The sequence below is a fragment of the Peromyscus leucopus genome, chromosome 23 (assembly GCF_004664715.2).
Source record: "Peromyscus leucopus breed LL Stock chromosome 23, UCI_PerLeu_2.1, whole genome shotgun sequence".
Lineage (NCBI taxonomy): Eukaryota > Metazoa > Chordata > Mammalia > Rodentia > Cricetidae > Peromyscus > Peromyscus leucopus.
Window position 1 is genome coordinate 20,742,609 of NC_051082.1, and position 19,406 is coordinate 20,762,014.

Consider the following 19,406-nt stretch of genomic DNA (forward strand, 5'->3'; position numbering starts at 1 on the left):
CTTGCAGGGATGAGAAGGACAATGACATTTTTCCATTTAAAAACTGTGAGCAGTGCATTTTAAGGAGTTTTGAGACTGCTTGACTTTGTTTTTATCCTCTGCAATAGAAGATTTTGTATTAGAAAATGCCGACTGCTTTAGACTAGGAAGGGATCTGTTGGGAATTCCTGGCAGTCGGGTACCCAAGTTCAGAGAGAGCATTAAGCAAGGACTCTAGAGAACAGAGCTGGCTGTATGGAAAAGTGAAACTTGGGTTCTCAGCTCTGTTCTTCCCTGTTCCACCTCTGGGGACCTTGAAGGTTTTCAGTATCCACTGAGTGTGTGGACTTTCCTGACCTGAGCAGTGACAGTGACTAGTTGGTGCCAACATTTATGCTCAAGTCATTGTGACCTCCCCTGAGTATGCGTCTTTAGTGTGAAGGAGACAGAGCCTTCTCACAGTACCTGCTGCAGCATGCAGATGGCAACAGGCATCTGTTGATGATAGGGAGTTGCTCGTTGATGCTGAAATTACCGCGGTAATAATCATCCTGACACTGGCCTTAGAAAAACACGTACATGAGAACTGACAGTTTCTGGCAGCAAGTCAGGCTGCAGTGCTTTAGAGTGGTTCTCAACCTTCCTAGTGCTGCAGCCATTTAATACAGTTCCTCATGTTGTGGTGACACCCCACACCCATCCATAAAATTATTTCGTTGCTGCTTCATAGCTGTAATTTTGCTACTGTTAGGAATCATAATGTAAATATCTGGTATGCAAGATATCTGATATGTGATCCCTGTGAAAGGGTCTTTGGACCCTCCAAGTGGTCACAACCCACGGATTGAGAACCACTCCTTTAGAGCAAGCCTTCCCAGGCAGTCACCTGCAGGTTTGTCTGAGTTATGCTTTGAGATGGCCTCCTTATGGAACTGGCTACATTGTGGATAAAAAGGACTGAGTGTAGCTATGGTGCTGGGACTCATGTGCCATCTCACTCATGTGAGATTGCCAGCTAGATTGTGCTGAGCAGCTGCAGGAGGTGAGTGAAGCATCCTGCTGGCTGACTGGGAGTGTGTTTCCTGAGAAACTGCAGGACATGGTGATGTACACTGTTGACTTATCTGTGGATGTGTTTCCACAGTTGAATGGATCATGAGGACTCTGATCTAACAGAAGTTAGTCATCCCCTTGATAGACTCGTAGTATGACAGCATTATTGGGAGGGAATGAAAAGTAGAAGATAGAGCTTTTGAAGGACATGGGTTTGCCCTGGCTTTCTGTCGTCCTTTACTTCTGATTTGCTATAGTATGGCCTGAGCATCTCTGAAACTATGAGCCAAGCTCCGTCATTCCTTCCTTACAGTCAGTATGTCTGGGACTTTGGTCACAGTGCTGCAGTGACTAGTTCAGCCCAGCATTGCAGAGTGGTAAGGACTAGAGCCACAAGGGTATCGGAGACACACACACCATCCTGACAGTGCAGCCACTACACATCAAGAGAGTAGAGGAGAGCGGGAGACCAAAAGTTAGGTGTGATGGTTCGTGCCTGTGCCTGTAATCCCCATACTTGGGAGGCAGACATGGGGGGATTGCCACAAGTTCCAGGCCAGCCCAGCCCACAGAGCGAGACCCTGTCTCAAAACAAACAAACTCAAGAAAGTCATGGTTGTGGGGTCAAGAAGAGCTGTTACTCCTCTGACTTCCCCTGCTTTCAGATACCAAAAGTAAAAAGCATTTTAACCAGTTTTTTGTTGTTGGTGGTGGTGGGGTTTTTTTGTTGTTTGTTTTTTGTCTGTTTGAAGTTGGCTTTCTGAAACAAAACCTGTGGTGTTGTGAGACAGACAAGTGTTTCTGTGGAAAGTGCCGAGATTGCAGCCTTTGTCCAGGCTTGTCAGCCGAGCCAGAATGAGCTCCATCAGCCCACGCCTGCGCAGGATGTGTGGTGATTTGAAGATGTTTCATGACAGGGACACCAACCCCGAACCTAGTTAGATGAGGGTATTCCATGAAGAGTGCCAGTCTCCTCACTAGGACATCTGGGCTGCTGGAAGTAACAGTTCCCTGCCAGCAGCTTCAGTTCTATGGACACGGACATTTGGAGCTGAGCGTCTCGGCACACACATGTGTGTCTGTATCCTAGCGGTCAAGAGACTAAAGTGGGGGGATGACAAGGTCCCAGGCAGCCTCTGCTACAGAAAGACCCCGTATAGAAGGGGGAAACAGCCACTTGTTTTCATTTCTCACATCTACATCTTGTCTTCAGTTCTGCCTGTGGGTACACAGCAACACAACCTGTGCCTATCTTGACTCCATTTTCGTTGCTGTTGTGTATCTGTGTGTGCTGGCTGGTATGGGTGTGCCATAGCATGAAAATGGAAGTCCAAGGACAACTGGCAGGAATCCAGTTCCTCCTTCTACTGTGTAGGGCTTGGGGATCTAGGTTGGCAGCAGACACTTTCCCCACTAAGCCATCATTCCAACTCTCCAGTGTCTTTCTACAGAGCTTCCCTGACCCCCACTCTTGGTCTCACAGAGTGAGGTAACTTGTCTAAATACCCATGTGTCAGTTACCCACAGGAATACGTTCTGAAGATTGCTTTGTTAGGAAATTTTACTTCGTGATGATACTCTGGAATGTGCTTGCATGCGATTGCATTCTCATTTCCCCCTTGTTATATGGAGCCCTATACACTTCAGTTATTAAAACTCTGTTGTGTTAAGATCCTGCCTTTTCAGTATACCATTCTTCTTGGGAAAACACTTGGTATTGGTTGTTTGTTCTGGCACTTGCATGAAATATTTTATTGTTAGCTTTATGCGGAAAATGCATCAGTTTGTTTGGGGTGACAGAGGAGGTGTAACAGAAATCAATAAGAGCCACTAGCTGAGGGCAAAATAGATGGGTGGGGAGAGCCAAGTCAGGAGGGATTAGCAATCAAGCCAAGACTACTGGTGGTGCTTGCTAGCTAAAAAATTGACTAGGAATACACCGGAGGGTTGCGGGTCTGGGAAGATGAACTCTGGACACCGCTGAGATCTTGTCGTTAGCTGTTAGCAATAGACTAGCGCACCAACTTGCTTGCTTGCTTTTTTTTTTTTTTAATTTATTTATTGTGTATACAGTATTCTGCCTGCTTGTGTCCCTGCAGGCCAGAAAAGGGCACCAGATCTCATTACAGGTGTTTGTGAGCCACCATGTGGTTGCTGGGAATTGAACTCAGGACCTCTGGAAAAAGCAGTCAGTGCTCTTAACCATTGAGCCATCTCTCCAGCTCACCAGCTTTCTTAAACAGCAGTAGAAAACCTTCCCATCCCATTCTGCTGTTCTGTCTGTCGACAGTCATCCAGAGGCAGTCAAGTGCTGATTCAGAGGATCGCCAGAGTCGTTTCTGCTTTCAGAGTGGATTGATTTGTCCTGGGTAGAAATTCCCAAGTACAGCTGTGTTTGCCAGCCTGTTCCTCATCAATGCTGTGTCAGCAGCCATTGTCCCATACATTTAATAGATGGCTTCTTTAGTTCTTCACATCTTGATAGGAGCAACAGCCTCACCACTGTTTTGAAAACCAAGGGTCCTGATCCCAAAGCTTCATCTTGAAAACTGTCCTGTTGTTCAGATGACTGACCCTGTCGGTTGCATGTACTGCTGAGTCTATGATGCCCAGCTGGCTGACACAAACCCATATTTAGCAAACCAGTGGAGGACAAAAGGTCACTGAGAGGGAACATGGAACCACACCTAGTGATACAGGCCTTATACCAGCTATTCAGGAGGCTGAGGAAATGTAAGACCAAGGCCCACCTGGGCTGCAGAGCAAATTCCAGGCCAGCCTGGGCAGCTTACTGAGAACTTGTTTGAAAATAATAAAGGAAGAAATGGGAGATGGACATCTCAGTGGTTAAGAGCACTTAGTCTGGCCGGGCGGTGGTGGTGCATATCTTTAATCCCAGCACTCAGGAGGCAGAGGCAGGCGGATCTCTGAGTTCAAGGCCAGGCTCCAAAGCTACACAGAAAAGCCCTGTCTCGGAAACAAACAAACAAAACAAAACAAAACAAAACAAAAGAGCACTTAGTCTGGAAGCACGAGGACCTGAGTCTAAATCCCCAGTACACACATAAAAGCCAGATGTGCCTGCACATGCCAGTAACTACAGGATGGGGTTAGAGATTGGAGGATCCCAAGAGCTCACTGGCCCGCCAGCCTAGCCGAAATGGTAAGCTTTTAAATTTTGTGAGAGACCCTGTCTCAAAGCAATAAGGCAGAAACAACTGAGGATGATACCTACTGTCCTGCTCTGGCCTCCGATAACCACATTCTCACATGCATGTATCACACACATACTACATGCAAAGATGGATGGATGGATGGATGGATGGCTAGAGAAGTGGCTCAGTGGCAGGGTACTTGCCTGGTACACACAAGACTCTTTGTTTAGTCACCCGTATTAGGGGAAAGTGTCAGTAATAATGCATTCTCTTTGCCACGAGCTCAAGAATGTGCTGAATAGGGTAGGATATTCCTCATTTCTTTGATTATAATTAGTATATGCTCAGTTTTTGTTTTAATTAGAATAGGACATATCTATACTTTGAAAGTCAAGTGCACACTTGTTATGAAAGGTGTTTGCTCTCCGCCTCCCAGTGCCAGTCTGGGCTCCAGGACGACTTGTAGCATTGGTCTCTAGGGTTTTGTAGGGCTCTACACCCCCTTGCTGTGGCCATACCTCTGTTCCTCCTCATCCTGAAATTAGGTGCTCTGAGATCTTCCCCTGTGACAGACAGTCATCTGATTTCACTTACATGTGCCCCTCAAGCTTCCTCACGCCCAGAGTTCTAACACTCCAACCCATGGTTTCGTGGTTGCCTTGCACCTCTAGAGGAACGGGACTGGTTGAAGGTGTGTGAGATAATGTATAATCTAAATAATCAGAAAGGATTCAGTAGAGTGACTTGCACAGGAGTGGCTGGGTAGTCCAGCAGTTGCTCTCAGCGTGCTAGAGAGAAAGAGAACTTGGTACTGCCGAATGCGTGTGGCTGGATGCTTCAGCAATCAGTGTGGTGCTGAAGACCTGGAAGATTCCAGAGTTCCTAGTCTTCGGTATATATTGGAAGGCCAAAGAAGCTGGAGTCTGATATCAACAAAAGTGGCAATTGAAGCAACAGTGGTGTTAGATGGACTTACCAGCAAGAAGTGAAGGCAGGAGCTGGGGGAGGGGTGGTGTCAAGAAAGATGACTCAGCAGTTATAAGCACTGGCTTCTCTTCCTGAGGACCCAGGTTCAGTTTTAAGGCACTTGTAAGTCCAGTCTCAGGAGATGTAACATCTTCTGGCCTCTGAGGGCACCAGGCACACTGGTGCACACACATACACGTAGGCAAAATACCCATCTATATAAAAATAAATAAATCTTTTAAAAGAGAAAGAAATGAAAGCAGACAGGCACACAACACTGTTCTGCCTCAGACATCTTTATCTATCTGGTCTACCCATTAGAAGATGTTGCCCACTTTTGGATGGTTCACCTCTCATTTAAATCTTCCTGGAAATGTACTCACAGGCCTCCCAGAGGCTTGTTTCTTATTTGATTCTGTCAAGTTGATTGCCATCAAGTTGACAAGATTAAGCATCACAAGTCCACCCCTTGTCAACTTGACCCCCAGCATTTTATATATGCTTAATTTCCAAATGAAGATAATAACAAAGTCATAATTCAACCTGACGAGACATAAGTGTACTATGTACAACTGAAAACATACCAGTTCTTCCCCCAGAGCAGATAACAAAGTCCCTTGAAGAATGCTGTCTTCAAGGTATAACCCATAGCTTAAATATGATACATAGATCAACAACACTTAAGTGCTGACATTTTCTTAATGTTATATGGTAAGAGACTAGGAAAAGAAAGAAAACACAAATATCTGCTTATTAATATATGTGTGTAAATCCAGGAACATTTTAACAATGTAAGACAGAAGCATGCATGACAGTTACATTCCTCAAGTCTATGATTGGTCACTTGGCCATAGTGGTTTATATTTTTCTACTACCCAGTTCATATACTCAGCAGCCCCTGGATCTTTACCTGTGGGGGTGACCTGAAACTCCCTTTATAATATGAGAAGGCTTAGAATTTTCATCCTCCCTGCCTCAGCCTCCTAAAGGTTCATTTATCATCCTGCCTGGATCGGGTTGTTACAGTTTCTTACTTACTCAGAACATGGTCATACCAAGAAAGACCCTACTCTTCCGTTCCTCCATTGCAGTCCAGTTTCTCCATGATGTCTGGATTAATCTTTTCTAATAACACTGTAATTCCTTTCTTACTCTGTTGACTCAAAGCACATCAGGAGCCTGAGTGGCCAGGGGAAAGTCCTAGCTTCCAGTTTAATTGAATCCATGTAATGCTTCTTGTACCTCCTAAGAGAAGCACTTCTCCTTCCTCTGGAACCAAGACATCTAGGCTACCAGAGCATAAGGTTGCAGCAACAGAAAGCAAAATGTTGCTCATGGGCCCCTAGGGGTAGTGGTGAGTGGTACCATGCCCATTTCTACCCCTTGATTCTTAGATCCATGAATCCTGGACACAGGAGAAACTACCATATTCTGAACACTGAATCAGAGCATATGCAGTCTTTGAAAGGACCCTACCACAGCCTTTCAGGCTACTGCCACCTAATTGGTCCTGTGTCTTTAAGAGGCCATTCCACCATTTTGTCAAACCAGCTGCTTTAGGGTGGCAAGACCAGTGGACTCCAAGAATGTGAACTCACTCACTGCCACACTTCGAGTATGAAATTAGTTCCTTGACACTCAGCATCAGATGTATCTAGGTCAGCCTTGGCAAATGGGAGTCCATGTTGTTGATCCCATGCAGAATCTCCATCTTTGTTATGGTGACCACTTTGTTCGTGGGTCCATTGGGCAATGACAAGAATGGTCAGGGAAAGGAGTTGACTTCTGTCTACAGAACAGGCCATCCTACTTGCTTGTTGACCTCCTCTACTGATGTCACTATTCGACAAGCATTTACATAGGACACAAGTGTCTTCGCTTCATTTGAAGAGAGTATTTTCCTCTTCTCCAAATGTCTTTCTCATCAATTCTCCAGTCATGCTCCTTCCAAGTCCCCAGCTATTCATCCAAACCATTGGGTATGGCCTATAAGTCACTGTATAATTGCACATCTGTCCAAATAAAGTGTATATGTCCAGAAAGATGACTTATTGAGTTCAAGGTGCTTGCCACCAAGCCTGATAACCTGAGTTCAATCCCCAGGATCCACATAGTAGATGGAGAAAACTCTCTCTCACAGGTTGTCCTCGGACCTCAATGCACATCAGTAGCGTGAATGCATAGAAAGAAAGAAAGAAATTAATAAAAAAAAAAAAGTGAGTAAAATAATATTAAAAATATACAACTCTATGTTTTGCCCCAAGTTGTACCTACCACAAAGATTTTCCTTCACTGTGTCTTTCATGGACTCTTGTCTCCCTCACAGAGCGTCCAGTCACAGCATACCTCATGAGGCAGTGCTTGGGGACAAAGGCATTGTTGCAGGAATAGGAACCGTAGGCGGGGCAACTTCTTTGTGTAACTTTAGCCCTGCTTGGACTCAGTTATATAAACACCACTTTCAGTTGATGATGGGCTGCTGCTTTGCATGTTCAACTTTATGCTTGGTAGGTAATGCCTAGCCTGTGATGGTTCAAGCGATGTGGTAACTTGGCAGCCCATTGTCAAATACTCAGTTTCCACTAAGGCTCAGTAGCAGACTAAGAACTGTCTCTCAAAGAAAATGGTTGTCTATAGGTGACAACAAGGCCTTGCTCCAAAATCCTGGAGGCCTCCACTGTGATTCACCTGTGGGGCCTTGCCAAAGACTCCAAACACCACCCTATCTACCACTGACACCTTAGGTACCGTCAGGTTGGCTGGATCCTACAGCCCAAATGGCAGAGCAGCCTGGACTTGTTACAGGGATTTTTGTTGTTGTTTTGGGACCACATTCTGGTGCCACAGTCTGGCTTAGCATGTTCTTTTGACAAAAGAGTACAATGTGTGTGTTACAAAAGAGGATCCACTAGATGGGCACAGATAGGTCTGGGTAGTCTCATAATAGCTGTCTGCCCACTGAAGAGTCTGAGAACCAAATAGGTGCGCAGTCCACAAAGCGGCTGGAGGCCTTTGCAGTCCGAACTGAAACCTCAGAATCCTGGGGACTTACTGGTCTCTTGCCCATGTGCAAGACCGAAGAACCTGGAGTCACATGATTCAGCAGTAACAAGAGAGTTGGGTGCACTCACTAGCAAGAAGCAAAGGCAGGCAGCCATGCTTTTTCCTTTAGACCTCCCTCCTCTTCCTGTTTGGTGTGCTGCAGGAAGGTGCCACCTACTCTGAGGGAGGGTCCTCTCCCCATTTAATCCTTCTTGGAAACACCCTTACAGGCCTACCACGAAGATGAATCATTTTAGGTTCTGATAGTGCCATCTCCCAAGCCTCAGTGACTGCTGCTAAAGCCGAGGACAGCGAGTAGGTCCGTCAGCCAGTGCGCACCTGTGTGTTGGCTGTTGGTAGCCGTTTCCCAGTCTGCACCTGTGTCTGGGGCAAGCCCTGGGCTTTCCTGCGCCTTCTCCATCGCTTGACTAGGTTAGCTCCTGTAGCTGTCTCTTTGGGGTCCTTGTTTTGTTTGCTGGGGCCCATTCTCCAGGAACTTGCCACAAGAGACTACACAGGGAGGCATATTTCTTATTGTAATCCTTGGATATCTGAGAATGCCTTGGCTCTTGCCCTTACTGGATAGTGGGGTAGTGGGGTGGACCTCAAACTGTGGTATAGATCTGTTTTTCTGTCCAGTTTTGGAGTGTTCTGTGGTACCACCTCCCATCCTTTGGCCTAGGCTGAGACTCCCTGTTCTCCCCTGTGCAACTGGTACATCCACTGAACAGCGTGTCCGTGCCAGTGCTATGTCAGGAATGCCTGGACGGAGTCCTTCCAGTTGGCACTGGCACTCTAGAGAACAAGACAGATGGTAAACAGTGAAGAGACAGCAGGCCTGCATCTGAAGTTCTGCTTTCCATGGGATCCGGTCTGAGAGTATTCGGTGGAAAATTCCAGAAATAAGCAATTCCAGAGTTTGAAATTGTGCACTGTGATGAGTTGCATGATGAGATCTCACAGTGTCCCAGTCCTTCCTACCCAGACTTGAATCATCCCTTTGCCCAGCTGATCCAGGCTGTATATGCTGCCTTCCCGCTAGTCACTTAGGAACCGTCATCATCTGTTGTGTCGGGGAGTTCATGTTCAAATGACCCCTTTACATCCTTGCGCCTAGGCCACCTAGTGCCCCACCTGTCACATATGTGCTGCTTCGTCTTCTGTTATCCCAAGAAAGATGGATGTGCACAGCTCAGTGGGGTGTTGGGAGACTAACCCTCCTCCCTTAACTTCCGTTCCGTGTGTTACTGTAGTAGTTCATTCCATTGTGGATTCTGGTGCCACTCTCTTCCGGGACTGATTTGCAGTTAAACTCCACGGGCATGCGTGTGTACTAATATACAGCCATTCGGGGCTCAGTGCTGTTTGCAGAGGCAGATGTTCCCACAGTAGTGGGTATGCAGCTGATTTCAGCTGAAAGTTGTAGGAAGCTCAATCGGGGACTGACCAAAGACGGAGAGAAATCTGGGGTGAGCTGGGGTGGTTCTCACAGAGGCCCCAGAAGAGGGAAGGAGCTCTTGGGGTGCCTCCTAAACAGAAGCTTGTCTGAACACTGGGCAGAGGTATTGCCATGAGATCCAGGAATCTGACTAGGCATGGCATTTCCTCGACCAGAGCTGCAGGATGAAAAGGTATAGATGAAAGCCCAAGACGGTTCTGGACACAGTTGGATTAGAACATGTGTGAACTCTTGAGATCACAGTGCTGAGTGGACAGTTCTTAGACGATGCAGCCCAGGGCTGGAGACAGGAATTGCGCGATCGTCAGAGGAAGAGAAGGCAAAGCTGTTGACCGTAGAAAAGGCTGAGGCGTGCCTGCTGGTACAGTAGGAGGTGGGAAGGAGGTGGAAGGGCATGGCATGAACGGCACAGCGCCTGAATCAGGGCAGAGTCAGAGTGGCCTGGCACCTGACCTCGGTGCATCACCAGGGACAACCAGAGGAGAGGTCACCTCTGCTTCTCAGAAGCACTCAGCTGGTGACCTGTGAGCTTTTGAACACCTCCGTTAGTGTCCCGGGCATGTCTTAGGAAGGTCTCAGCAAAGTTCTGTGTGTGTGTGTTCTCCACACACACAGCTGTACTCAGGCTGTCCGTAGGAGCAGAAGGGCTCTGGAAGATGATTCGACAGGGTGGGGAGAGTGGCTGCCTCACACGCAGGAAGCCCTAGCTTCCGTCTCCAGCACTGTGTAAGCCGAGTGTGGTGACACACAGCTGTAACTCCAGCGCTGGGGAGGTGAAGACAGGATGATGAGGGTTCGGGGCCATCCTCCACTATAGGGAAAGGTCAGGAACAGAGTAAAGGATGACTAGGCAGACCCCACCAGCTTGCCTTGGGTGGTTGTGCACATAAGCTTGTGTGGGGCTGGAGAAGTGCTTCTGAGTAGGCCTCCATGTTAGCAGCTCTCCTTTCCATGGTGTCGTCTAGATGGCTTGCTTGGGTACCTGCTGGAGTTTCTCTCTTGGTTCACTTGGTGTGGGGTTGTGCAGTTCTCATGAAGTACATTTATTAGCATAATGTCACATCATATTTTCACTCACTTAAAAATCCAGTCCTGTAGTCTTGTCTCCTCGGTAAACTGAGGCAGGGGGCTCAATTGAGCCCAAGGCTTAGAGGCCTGCCTGGGAACAGAGCAAGACCCCCTGTCAGGATGGGAAAACAAGCAGTACCCTTGGAGAGTTCAGTGTAAGGTGCTGAGGGCAGCAGAGACCTCTTGAGGCATGTCCTGGGGGTAGCAGCCTGGCACTGACTGAAGAGCACAGGGGGCTCCCCGAGCCAGGCACCCGCTGGGCATGGCTCCACTGCCCAGATCTGTGGTGGAGGTGTCGCTTTTTATAGTTTTTGTTGTTTTCTCGGGGTAGGTTTCATGTGTGTGAGTCTTGTGGTGTCTGGGGCCGGGAGGGGGGCAGAAGAGGGGTTATATCCCCTGAAACTGGAGTTATAGGTGGTTCTGAGCTGACCAGTGTGGGCGTTGGGAATTGAACGTGGGCCCTCTGCAAGAGCAGTGTGCTCTTACCCACTGAGTCATCTCTCCAGCCCCCTCTTCCTTGTAATAACGTCTTACTTAGCTTCGTAACTTGCTGTATTCTGTGTGTAACTTTTGAATAATGGTGTGAGTTGTCTTTGAATGGACAGTCCAGTAGTATTAAGTACGCTTACATTGTTACTTGACTGGTCTGGTACTCTTTTCATCTTGCAAAATATGAAATCGTAAGTCATTAAGTGATTTTAAATGGAAACAAAGTTTTTGCAAAGATAATACAAACAATACTTGATTGGTGGTAGTATTAAGTTTTTTGAAAGTCTCCCAGAAGGCTGTAAAGTAAGATTATAAAATGTCAAATAGTGCATTTGTAATTTACATTATAAAATCAGAAAGTCTGTGTGGTTGTGGGGCATTTTCTTTGTGTGTGTGTGTGTGTGTGTGTGTGTGTGTGTGTGTGTGTGTGTGTGTGTTCTTAACTTGGTGTGGTATGGTGTTGGTACAAATAGCTGCATGAGAACCTGTATCCTGGGGTCAGCTGGTGACAAGACCATAGGATGCTTGAGCTATAGACTCCGCTGCTTCAGAGTGTGTAGCCAAGGAGTCTGAGCCAGGACTGGGCTAGTGTGGGCTATGATCACTGGACAGTGTTTCAGCTCGGCTTAGCTGAGAACAGCACAGCTAAGCTCTGCTCACTGAGTGCATCAGGAGCTGCCAAGAGCTGTTTTTGAACTGTGGCACTCCTGGGGCAGTAGCCAGCCCACAGTCTTAGCATTGCAAGAAATTACCACAGGTGGATGGACTCCCACCTCCGCCTAAGCTGTGGAAGGACTTCCAAAAAGACTTACCAGAGAGTGAGGGCTTATGTGCTTTTGGGGTGGCAAGAGCTAAAAGTTCATGGGGCTCAAGTGTGCAGGATGAGTTAATAGGCTCGAGACCATTGAGAAGCCTGGCTCTCCGGCCATTGTTCAGACCTGTGCATTGCCTTGGCGCCCCTGACAGGAAAGGGCAGATCCAGCCTCCCCCCTAATACCTTCCAGCCCTGACACTGCTGGGGTCTGGGAACAGCAGTGTGGAGAAGTGTATACATGGCCGTAGCATCGGTCTTTGGAATCTTGTAGTGCCGGACATGGGGTGCTTTATGCCTGCACACCACCACCTCTGAGTCCTTGTGAGGTCACGGAAGTGTTTTCTCTGAGGTGTGAATAAAAGTCCTGGGCAGGGTCACATGAAGCAGGAAGTCAGAGGGAGGCAGGTAGCAACAGATGTCTCCTCTCCCTGGGTTTAGCCTCAGTCATCTCTGTTGTACCCACTCTAAGACCAGGGTTTTGCAGGTGCCCTCAGATCTGTTCACCGGACAGTCTGTTTTGGGCTTTGCTGTTGATTAACTTGTGAGTAGTGATATTCTGTCCAGTGTTATCAGGTGTTTGTAGGAGTGGGTCTCTGAGTTACTGGATTGGACATCTAAGCACAACATCATGTCTCCTGACCAAACAGATACTGAGTGCTCAGTGCTGGGAAACAGACTCCAGTGAGAAGATCTCTCTTCTGCCACGAACGCTTCCCTGCCAACTGTGCCATCTGCAGAGATGGAGTGGGTGTTCCTGTGAGCAGAGGTGGAAAAGGCACCTGGCCACATGCCCCATGCAGATACTGGTTATACTGCTCCTGGAGTCTTACATGTAACACTGAGCTGGGATGGCACTGGACACTTCATGTGTGTGACATGCCTGATAAAAAGCGAGTCAACCACAACTGTTCCATCAGCATGGGAGGATTACACAGCTTCCCAGGCTGAGCTGAAAAGACATCTCCTCCCCTCTGGGACATTAGTACACCACTGTGATGTTTATCTCAGTAGCAGCCGTGTATGGCCGAAACCACAGTGTTTTACTATGCCACTGTGTTCAGATGAACAAGTGGAAATCAGTAAGTTTCCCTCATTCCTATCCCCTAATGAAGAGGAAATTAGTTCCCTATGTAGCCATCATTGCTAAATGAAAACCCTGTTACTTCATTGAGCCTTCTGTGCTCGGTGCTGGTTTTGAACATTTTTCAAAAAGAAGATGAGTGGGCTAAAGAGTTGGCTCAGCCATTAAGAGTCCTTGCTGCTCTTGATGAGGACCTGGCTTCAATTCCCAGTACCCATATGTCAGCTCACAAACTCTATATCTCCAGTCCTGGGCATCTGACACCTCTTCTGACCTCTGCGGACACCAGGCATACACATACGTAGAGGCAAAACACTCAAACATATAGATAATTAACTAAATTAATCTATTAAAAAGTCTCAAGAAGATGGTCCCTTTCAGGGCTGTGGTTAGCATAGTAGGCTGCTGTGCTGGCCTTCGTACAGAAGGTGAGCAGGAAGCTGATAGCGATCGCTGTTGATTATAGGAAAGGCCGGAAGCAGCTACAGAGACATTGGACTTCTGAGCTGAATACAGTGGCTCCCTGCTGGGCATGTGGATGGTGCCGTTTCTAAAGTGAACAGTAGAGTGAAAAAAACAGATTCCAGAAAATGTAGTCAGTGTCCGAGCACGGGAGAGTTAGGAGTTCACTCACTGTGAGCACAGGTTACCCGGCCAGCCATGTGGGAAGGGGACCATCCATCAGTTATCCCTGCAAGAGGGGTTTTCACTCTGCAGTTAGAGAGGGCTTTCCCACCTGCCCTTCCTGCACAAAGGAAGAAGGTGGGCTTGTTTACGGGGAGTTTTCCTGTGCCTGTCTCCTGTGCACTTGTTCAGGGTGTGAGCCTAGCAGAGATACAGAAGCAGTGTGGTCGGAGTGGGCAGAACTGACCCTGCCCTGGGCCAGGGTCTCTCAGAACCATTTGCTGTCCTGTTGCATTAGTGACTGTCACATTGCTGTGATCAAATACCTGTCAGGAACAACAGAAGGTGAGAGGTGTTTGTTTTACCTCACAGTGTCAAGGCTCTCATCCATTGTGGAATGTGGGAGCCTGAAGCAGAGGCTGTCCACATTGTGCTTGTACAGGAAACAGAGAGCCAGCCAGAGCTATATGAAACCCTGCTCCTAGTAACATACTTCCGGCCAACCAGGCCCACCTCCTAAAGGTTCCACAGCCTCTCCAAATGACGCCATAAGCTGGGAACAAGTGTCTAAAACACGAGCTGGGGAGGGACATTGTAGATTCAAGCTGTGACACCTGTCACTGGCCTCCTGCTCACAAAGCATGTTTCTTACAGCAACTGTGGCAGCCATGTACTACAGCTACTACATGCTGCCAGATGGCACCTACTGCCTGGCACCACCCCCACCTGGGATCGATGTGGCCACCTACTACAGCACCCTTCCTGCTGGAGTGACTGTGTCCAGCTCACCTGGTGTGACTACCACTGTACCCCCACCTCCTGGGACCACACCTCCACCCCCCCCAACCACAGCTGAAACAAGCAGCGGGGTTACCTCCACAACCACCACCACAAGGTACGTGTGCTGCCTCCTCAGCGTGAGGGTTGCCGCCGCACACCAGTCTTCTTGATCTGGGTTGCATACGTGTATCTCCATAATTAGTATAGTTACTATTCATATATTATTACCATACACATGGACTTTTGGAAAGCTGAGGCAGAAGGATCAAAAGTTCAAGGCCACCGCCTGGCAGGGTCAGGCTATCTCTGAGTTCAAGGTCATCCTGATCTGTACAGTGAGGTCTACACCAACTGGAGATATACAATGAGTCCTTGTCTAAAAAAAAGTTCAAAACCAGCTAGATATTACATTACAGGTATTTCCTGCCTGTAATTCTGGCTCTGGGGAGGTGGAAGTAGGAGGGTCAGGAATTCAAGGTCATCTTCAGCTATATAATGAGCTACAGGGTAAGACCTTATTTCTGTACCAAAAATGGTTCTTAAGCAGTGAAATCTAGCCATGCGTAAATGTGGCTCTTGGGCAGCATCCCAATCTGCTCCTTCGTTCTGGGCTGCTCTTGTGCAGTGTGTTGACACTCAGCTGGGGAGTAGTAGGCAGAGTCCAAGTGAGGTGGACTGAACTTGTCCGGCTTGTAGGGTTCCATACAGTTGGTGAGGGGAGGGCTCTGTTGGCCACTCCTTGAGATCACCACTCACACAGTTGGCATCTAGTATAAAACCCAACGATGGCAGAAGGACAGGAGTGCCCAGCACCCCGCAGAGGGCCCTCTGTGTGTGTCTCAGGGCTCATAGAAAAACTGGACCAAAGCCCCTGTAATTCAGGCTGCGACAGTTAAGTGTGGGCCAAGGGTTTCACTCAGAAGTAGACCTCTAGCCTAGCGTGTGGGAGGATTGGGGGTTGACATCTCGGGCCATATTGCTGAGAAAGTAAACATAGAGCCATGCTGGCCAGCTGTTTTTAATGGTCGTTCCTTGTTTTGTCCTCAAGAAGTAGCTCCTAGTTAAAAGGGAATACCTCTTAGGAGGAAGTATGAACCTGTCTCTGGGACTTTGGACATCCCCACTGTCAGTTCTTTTTGGATAGGGTTGGCTGTGTAACCCAGGCTCCTCCAGTATTGGGCTCACAGGGGCCACACACAGCCTCCTGCATTGTCACTCTGACAGTGGTGTCCTGGACCCTGTTTGTGCTCAGGAGCTGCCTCTATTAGGTTAGAATAAAGCCCCGCTTCTTGGCTGTAGACCAGTGGTTCTCCACCTGTGGGTCTCAACCCCTTTGGGGGTTGAATGACCCTTTCACAGGGGTCCCACATCAGATATCCTACATATCAGATATTTACAGTACAATTCATAACTAGCAAAGTAACAGTTGCGAAGTAGCAAGGAAAATAATGTTATGCTTGGGAGTCACCACACCATGGGGAACTGTATTAATGGGTCACAGCATTAGGAAGGTTGAGAACCACTGCTGTAGACCAAGTCTTCCTCTTTCATGGCTGAGCCCGACAGGACCCTCCAACTGCCATTGCCAGGCTCAAGCCACGCTGAGGTCAGGGTAGCTCACCAGCTCTTCTCCACAGTGCGCTTGCTCCCGTGGCCATCATCCCCCCGCCCCCTGACATCCAGCCTGTGATCGACAAGCTGGCAGAGTACGTCGCCAGGAACGGCCTTAAATTTGAGACCAGTGTTCGAGCCAAGAACGATCAGAGGTGAGGTGAAGGGGTTTCATGTTGGGCTGGGCTGGGGTTCAGTGCCATTGTTTGCCTGGCATTCATGAATTTCTGAGCTCAAGCCCCCACATTGCAAAAAAACTCAAAAAATGGTAAGCATGTCAGATGTATGAGATTTGGGGGTTTCGCTGGCATTCTTTAACTCCTGTCACTGTCCTTTGTGCTTCCGTCTTCCCGGAGTGTCTTCAGATGGACATGTTTTTGTTCGTCCTGTTGAATCACTTAGAGCTGGAGAGGGTTTGTGTTGTTGTTTTGATTGTGCAGTAAAAATGTAGGTGCTTGAAAAGCTGCAATTCGCCGGGTGGTGGTGGCACACGCCTTTAATCCCAGCACTCGGGAGGCAGAGCCAGGTGGATCTCTGTGAGTTCGAGGCCAGCCTGGTCTACCAAGTGAGTCCCAGAAAAGGCACAAAGCTACACAGAGAAACCCTGTCTCGGAAAACCAAAAAAAAAAAAAAAAAAAAAAAAAAAAAGAAGAAAAGCTGCAATTCACCTCTTCAAGGCTCCTTATCCCCTACCCCTGCAGTGTCCTTAAACGTGGACCTCATTTTCACCTGTGCTGTGACCCTGGAGGGCAGCTTAGCCCTCTGCCAGATCGATTCACGTGTTAATGGATAGAGCAGGGCTGGAGCTCTGTAGAATCTCTGGAGTTGTTGGGATGACCAGTATCTAGATGTCCAGGACAGTACAGGCCACGTGGGAAAGAAACCCCGAAGCCTGCGTGTGGTCATACTGAGTCCTTTTCCGTTCACAGGTTTGAGTTTCTCCAGCCCTGGCACCAGTACAACGCCTACTACGAGTTTAAGAAGCAGTTCTTCCTGCAGAAGGAAGGAGGCAGTAGCACACAGGTATTCACTGAAGGTGGGGAGGCGTGAAACCTGCTCTGATGACAGGTGCAGACGGGACTTCCTGCTTATCCTCAAGTCTACACTCTGCCTAGCCTCTCCCTTCAGAGGGGAAGCTGTCACCGCTCACTCGTGCCTTGGTCACCACTTGTCCAGTGTGTTCCAAACAAAAGACACTTGCTTCAAGCATCAGAGGCTACTTTGGACAGTACTGGGGAAGGGAGTGGAGACATGGCCTCTTGTAGCTCAGGCTAGCCTTCAGTTCTTGAGCCCTCCCAAGCGCAGGACTCACAGATGTGCCAATGTGCCCAGTTGACTTTGTCCACTATGTAATGCATCTCACGGAGCATATGCTGGAGCTGTCCAGCCCTCCAGGGGTAGAGCTGGGCCCTGGCTTCCCCAGCACACAGTCGCTCGCACAGGTCTCTCGCACTGGGAGTGCTTTGTCCTGACACTCTGGAGCTTATTCTGCGAACTGATTGCTGAAACTGAAGCTCCTCACTCATCCGTACTCTGTGGGGGAGTCTGTTCTGAAGTATTCTCAGTAAGCCGGCTCCAAGGCGAAGGTAGTCCTCCAACTTTTCGTCTCTCGAGTTAGAAAAAGAAAATGAGACTGGGGATGTAGTTGAGTGGCAGAGCACTTGCCTAACCTACCAGAGGCCCTGGGTCCAATCCCTGTAGCATGCACACACTTGAAAGCACCCAAGAAAACCTCAAGTCAGACTTTGAAATGTGGAAATGTTGTTGCAGGTGGCTTGGGAGATTGTTTTGATGTGTTTTTAGAATGACTCACATAGCACAGGCTGGCCTCTCCCTGTTCGGTCAGGATGCTCTTTACCTCCTGGGTGCTGGGATTATAGGCTTGTCTTGTGGATGGTACCGACACACCACGTGATGGTCATGTGACGGTGCACAGTGATGTCTCTCTTTCCAGGTAGCATCAACAGCTGAAGAGGCTTCCACAGAAACCGCTGCTGAAGAGTCATGTGAAGCTGGAGAGGACGGCACTCCTGAGGGTATGGCAGAGACTGGGGGAAGAGGCAGCGGGAAGAAGGAGGCTGGGTCCAGCAAGAGCACCGTGGACGGGAAGCTGGTAAAAGGTGCGCTGTCCAGGTGAAGCCTAGGCCTCGTGGGCTTCCCACCTCAGGGACAGGACTAGGTTCCTCAACCATGAGGGCTCCTTGGGCTTGGCTTCTGGAGCTGCTGATTCGGGCATGCTCACCTTGTCCTGCTTCCAAGCATGATGTTTGGAACCCTGTAGATGCAAGCTAGTCTAAGTATTTACCAGCTTTTAGCCTGTTCTGAGCCATTTAGTGGACATGTTTATAAATTTTCAAATACTATTTCATCCTCACTCAGACCTTTGAAACTGTTCAGTTCTTTGTGGTCCTGGGGACTGCACCGACGGCTCACCTGAGCAAGTGCTCTCCGCTAGGTCAGCTCCAGCCCCTGTGCTAACTGTTGGGATGGAGTTTGTCTGCTTTGTCCAGAGGGCTCCCTTGAGCACCCTTGTCAGGCAGGGCTGCGCTCCCTCACTCACATCCGCTCGCTCTCCTGGCCCTGGCCGGGACTAGACGATGGAGTCTAGCAGGACAGGCATGTGTAAGTGGCTGGTGCGGTAGAGCAGAGGGGAGAAAGGCTGCTTGAGGCTGCCTAGCAGAGCTCTGTGGCAGAATGTGGAGAAGCCGGCACTTCACCTGCTGGAAAAGGAGGTTGTGTGGGTGCTGAGGGATAAGTGAGGTCCCTGCTTTGGTATGGTGGCAGGTGGCTCTAGGGATTCAGTCTGGAGAGGTATACTGCCCAGCATCTGGGACTTCGCTTCCCCTGAGGCCTGTGGTGACTAGGGAATGCCTTATTTAGCATTGGCTCTTTGAGACTAAAAACAGAGGGACAGTTGGGGGCCTCGGGTGGCCCAGTGGCCAGTGCAAGAGTGGCAGCAGCAGAAGCACAAGCCTGCAGCTCCTGACTAGAAGAGCTGCAGCAGACACAGGCAGCAGTCTCCTGCCTCACCTGGAGCGGCCTTCCGGGTGGGCTGAGGGGATGGAGAGGATTCATAATAATCCGGTTATCGCCAGCAAAGCGCTGTTAGAAAGTCAGGTGACCGACTACCGCCTGCTCTCGCTGAAATAAGCGGAGGCACCAGCAGAGCAGCAGCTTCTGCACTGGAAGCCGTTTGAGATGCTGTCCCATGCCAGAAGACAAGCAGGACAGTGATCCAGGACAGCCACTGCCAGCAAGGAGAAGGGGAGGCTGGGACAAGCTAGG

At 48.8% G+C, this 19,406-nt stretch overlaps 1 protein-coding gene across 6 annotated transcripts in view; it reads left to right on the forward strand.

The window, feature by feature from the left end:
• LOC114693683 (splicing factor SWAP) overlaps positions 1–19,406 on the forward strand; it is a 79,650-nt gene that overhangs the window by 30,719 nt on the left and 29,525 nt on the right. For 3 of the 6 annotated variants that reach the window (XM_028870189.2, XM_028870185.2, XM_028870187.2), the window contains exons 8-11: positions 14,385–14,625; positions 16,148–16,276; positions 17,051–17,144; positions 18,076–18,241. In XM_028870189.2, the coding sequence (XP_028726022.1) occupies positions 14,385–14,625; positions 16,148–16,276; positions 17,051–17,144; positions 18,076–18,241 (630 nt within the window). The remainder of the gene's footprint in view (positions 1–14,384; positions 14,626–16,147; positions 16,277–17,050; positions 17,145–18,075; positions 18,242–19,406) is intronic. The other 3 variants (XM_037198270.1, XM_028870186.2, XM_028870188.2) reach the window with 1 other exon arrangement.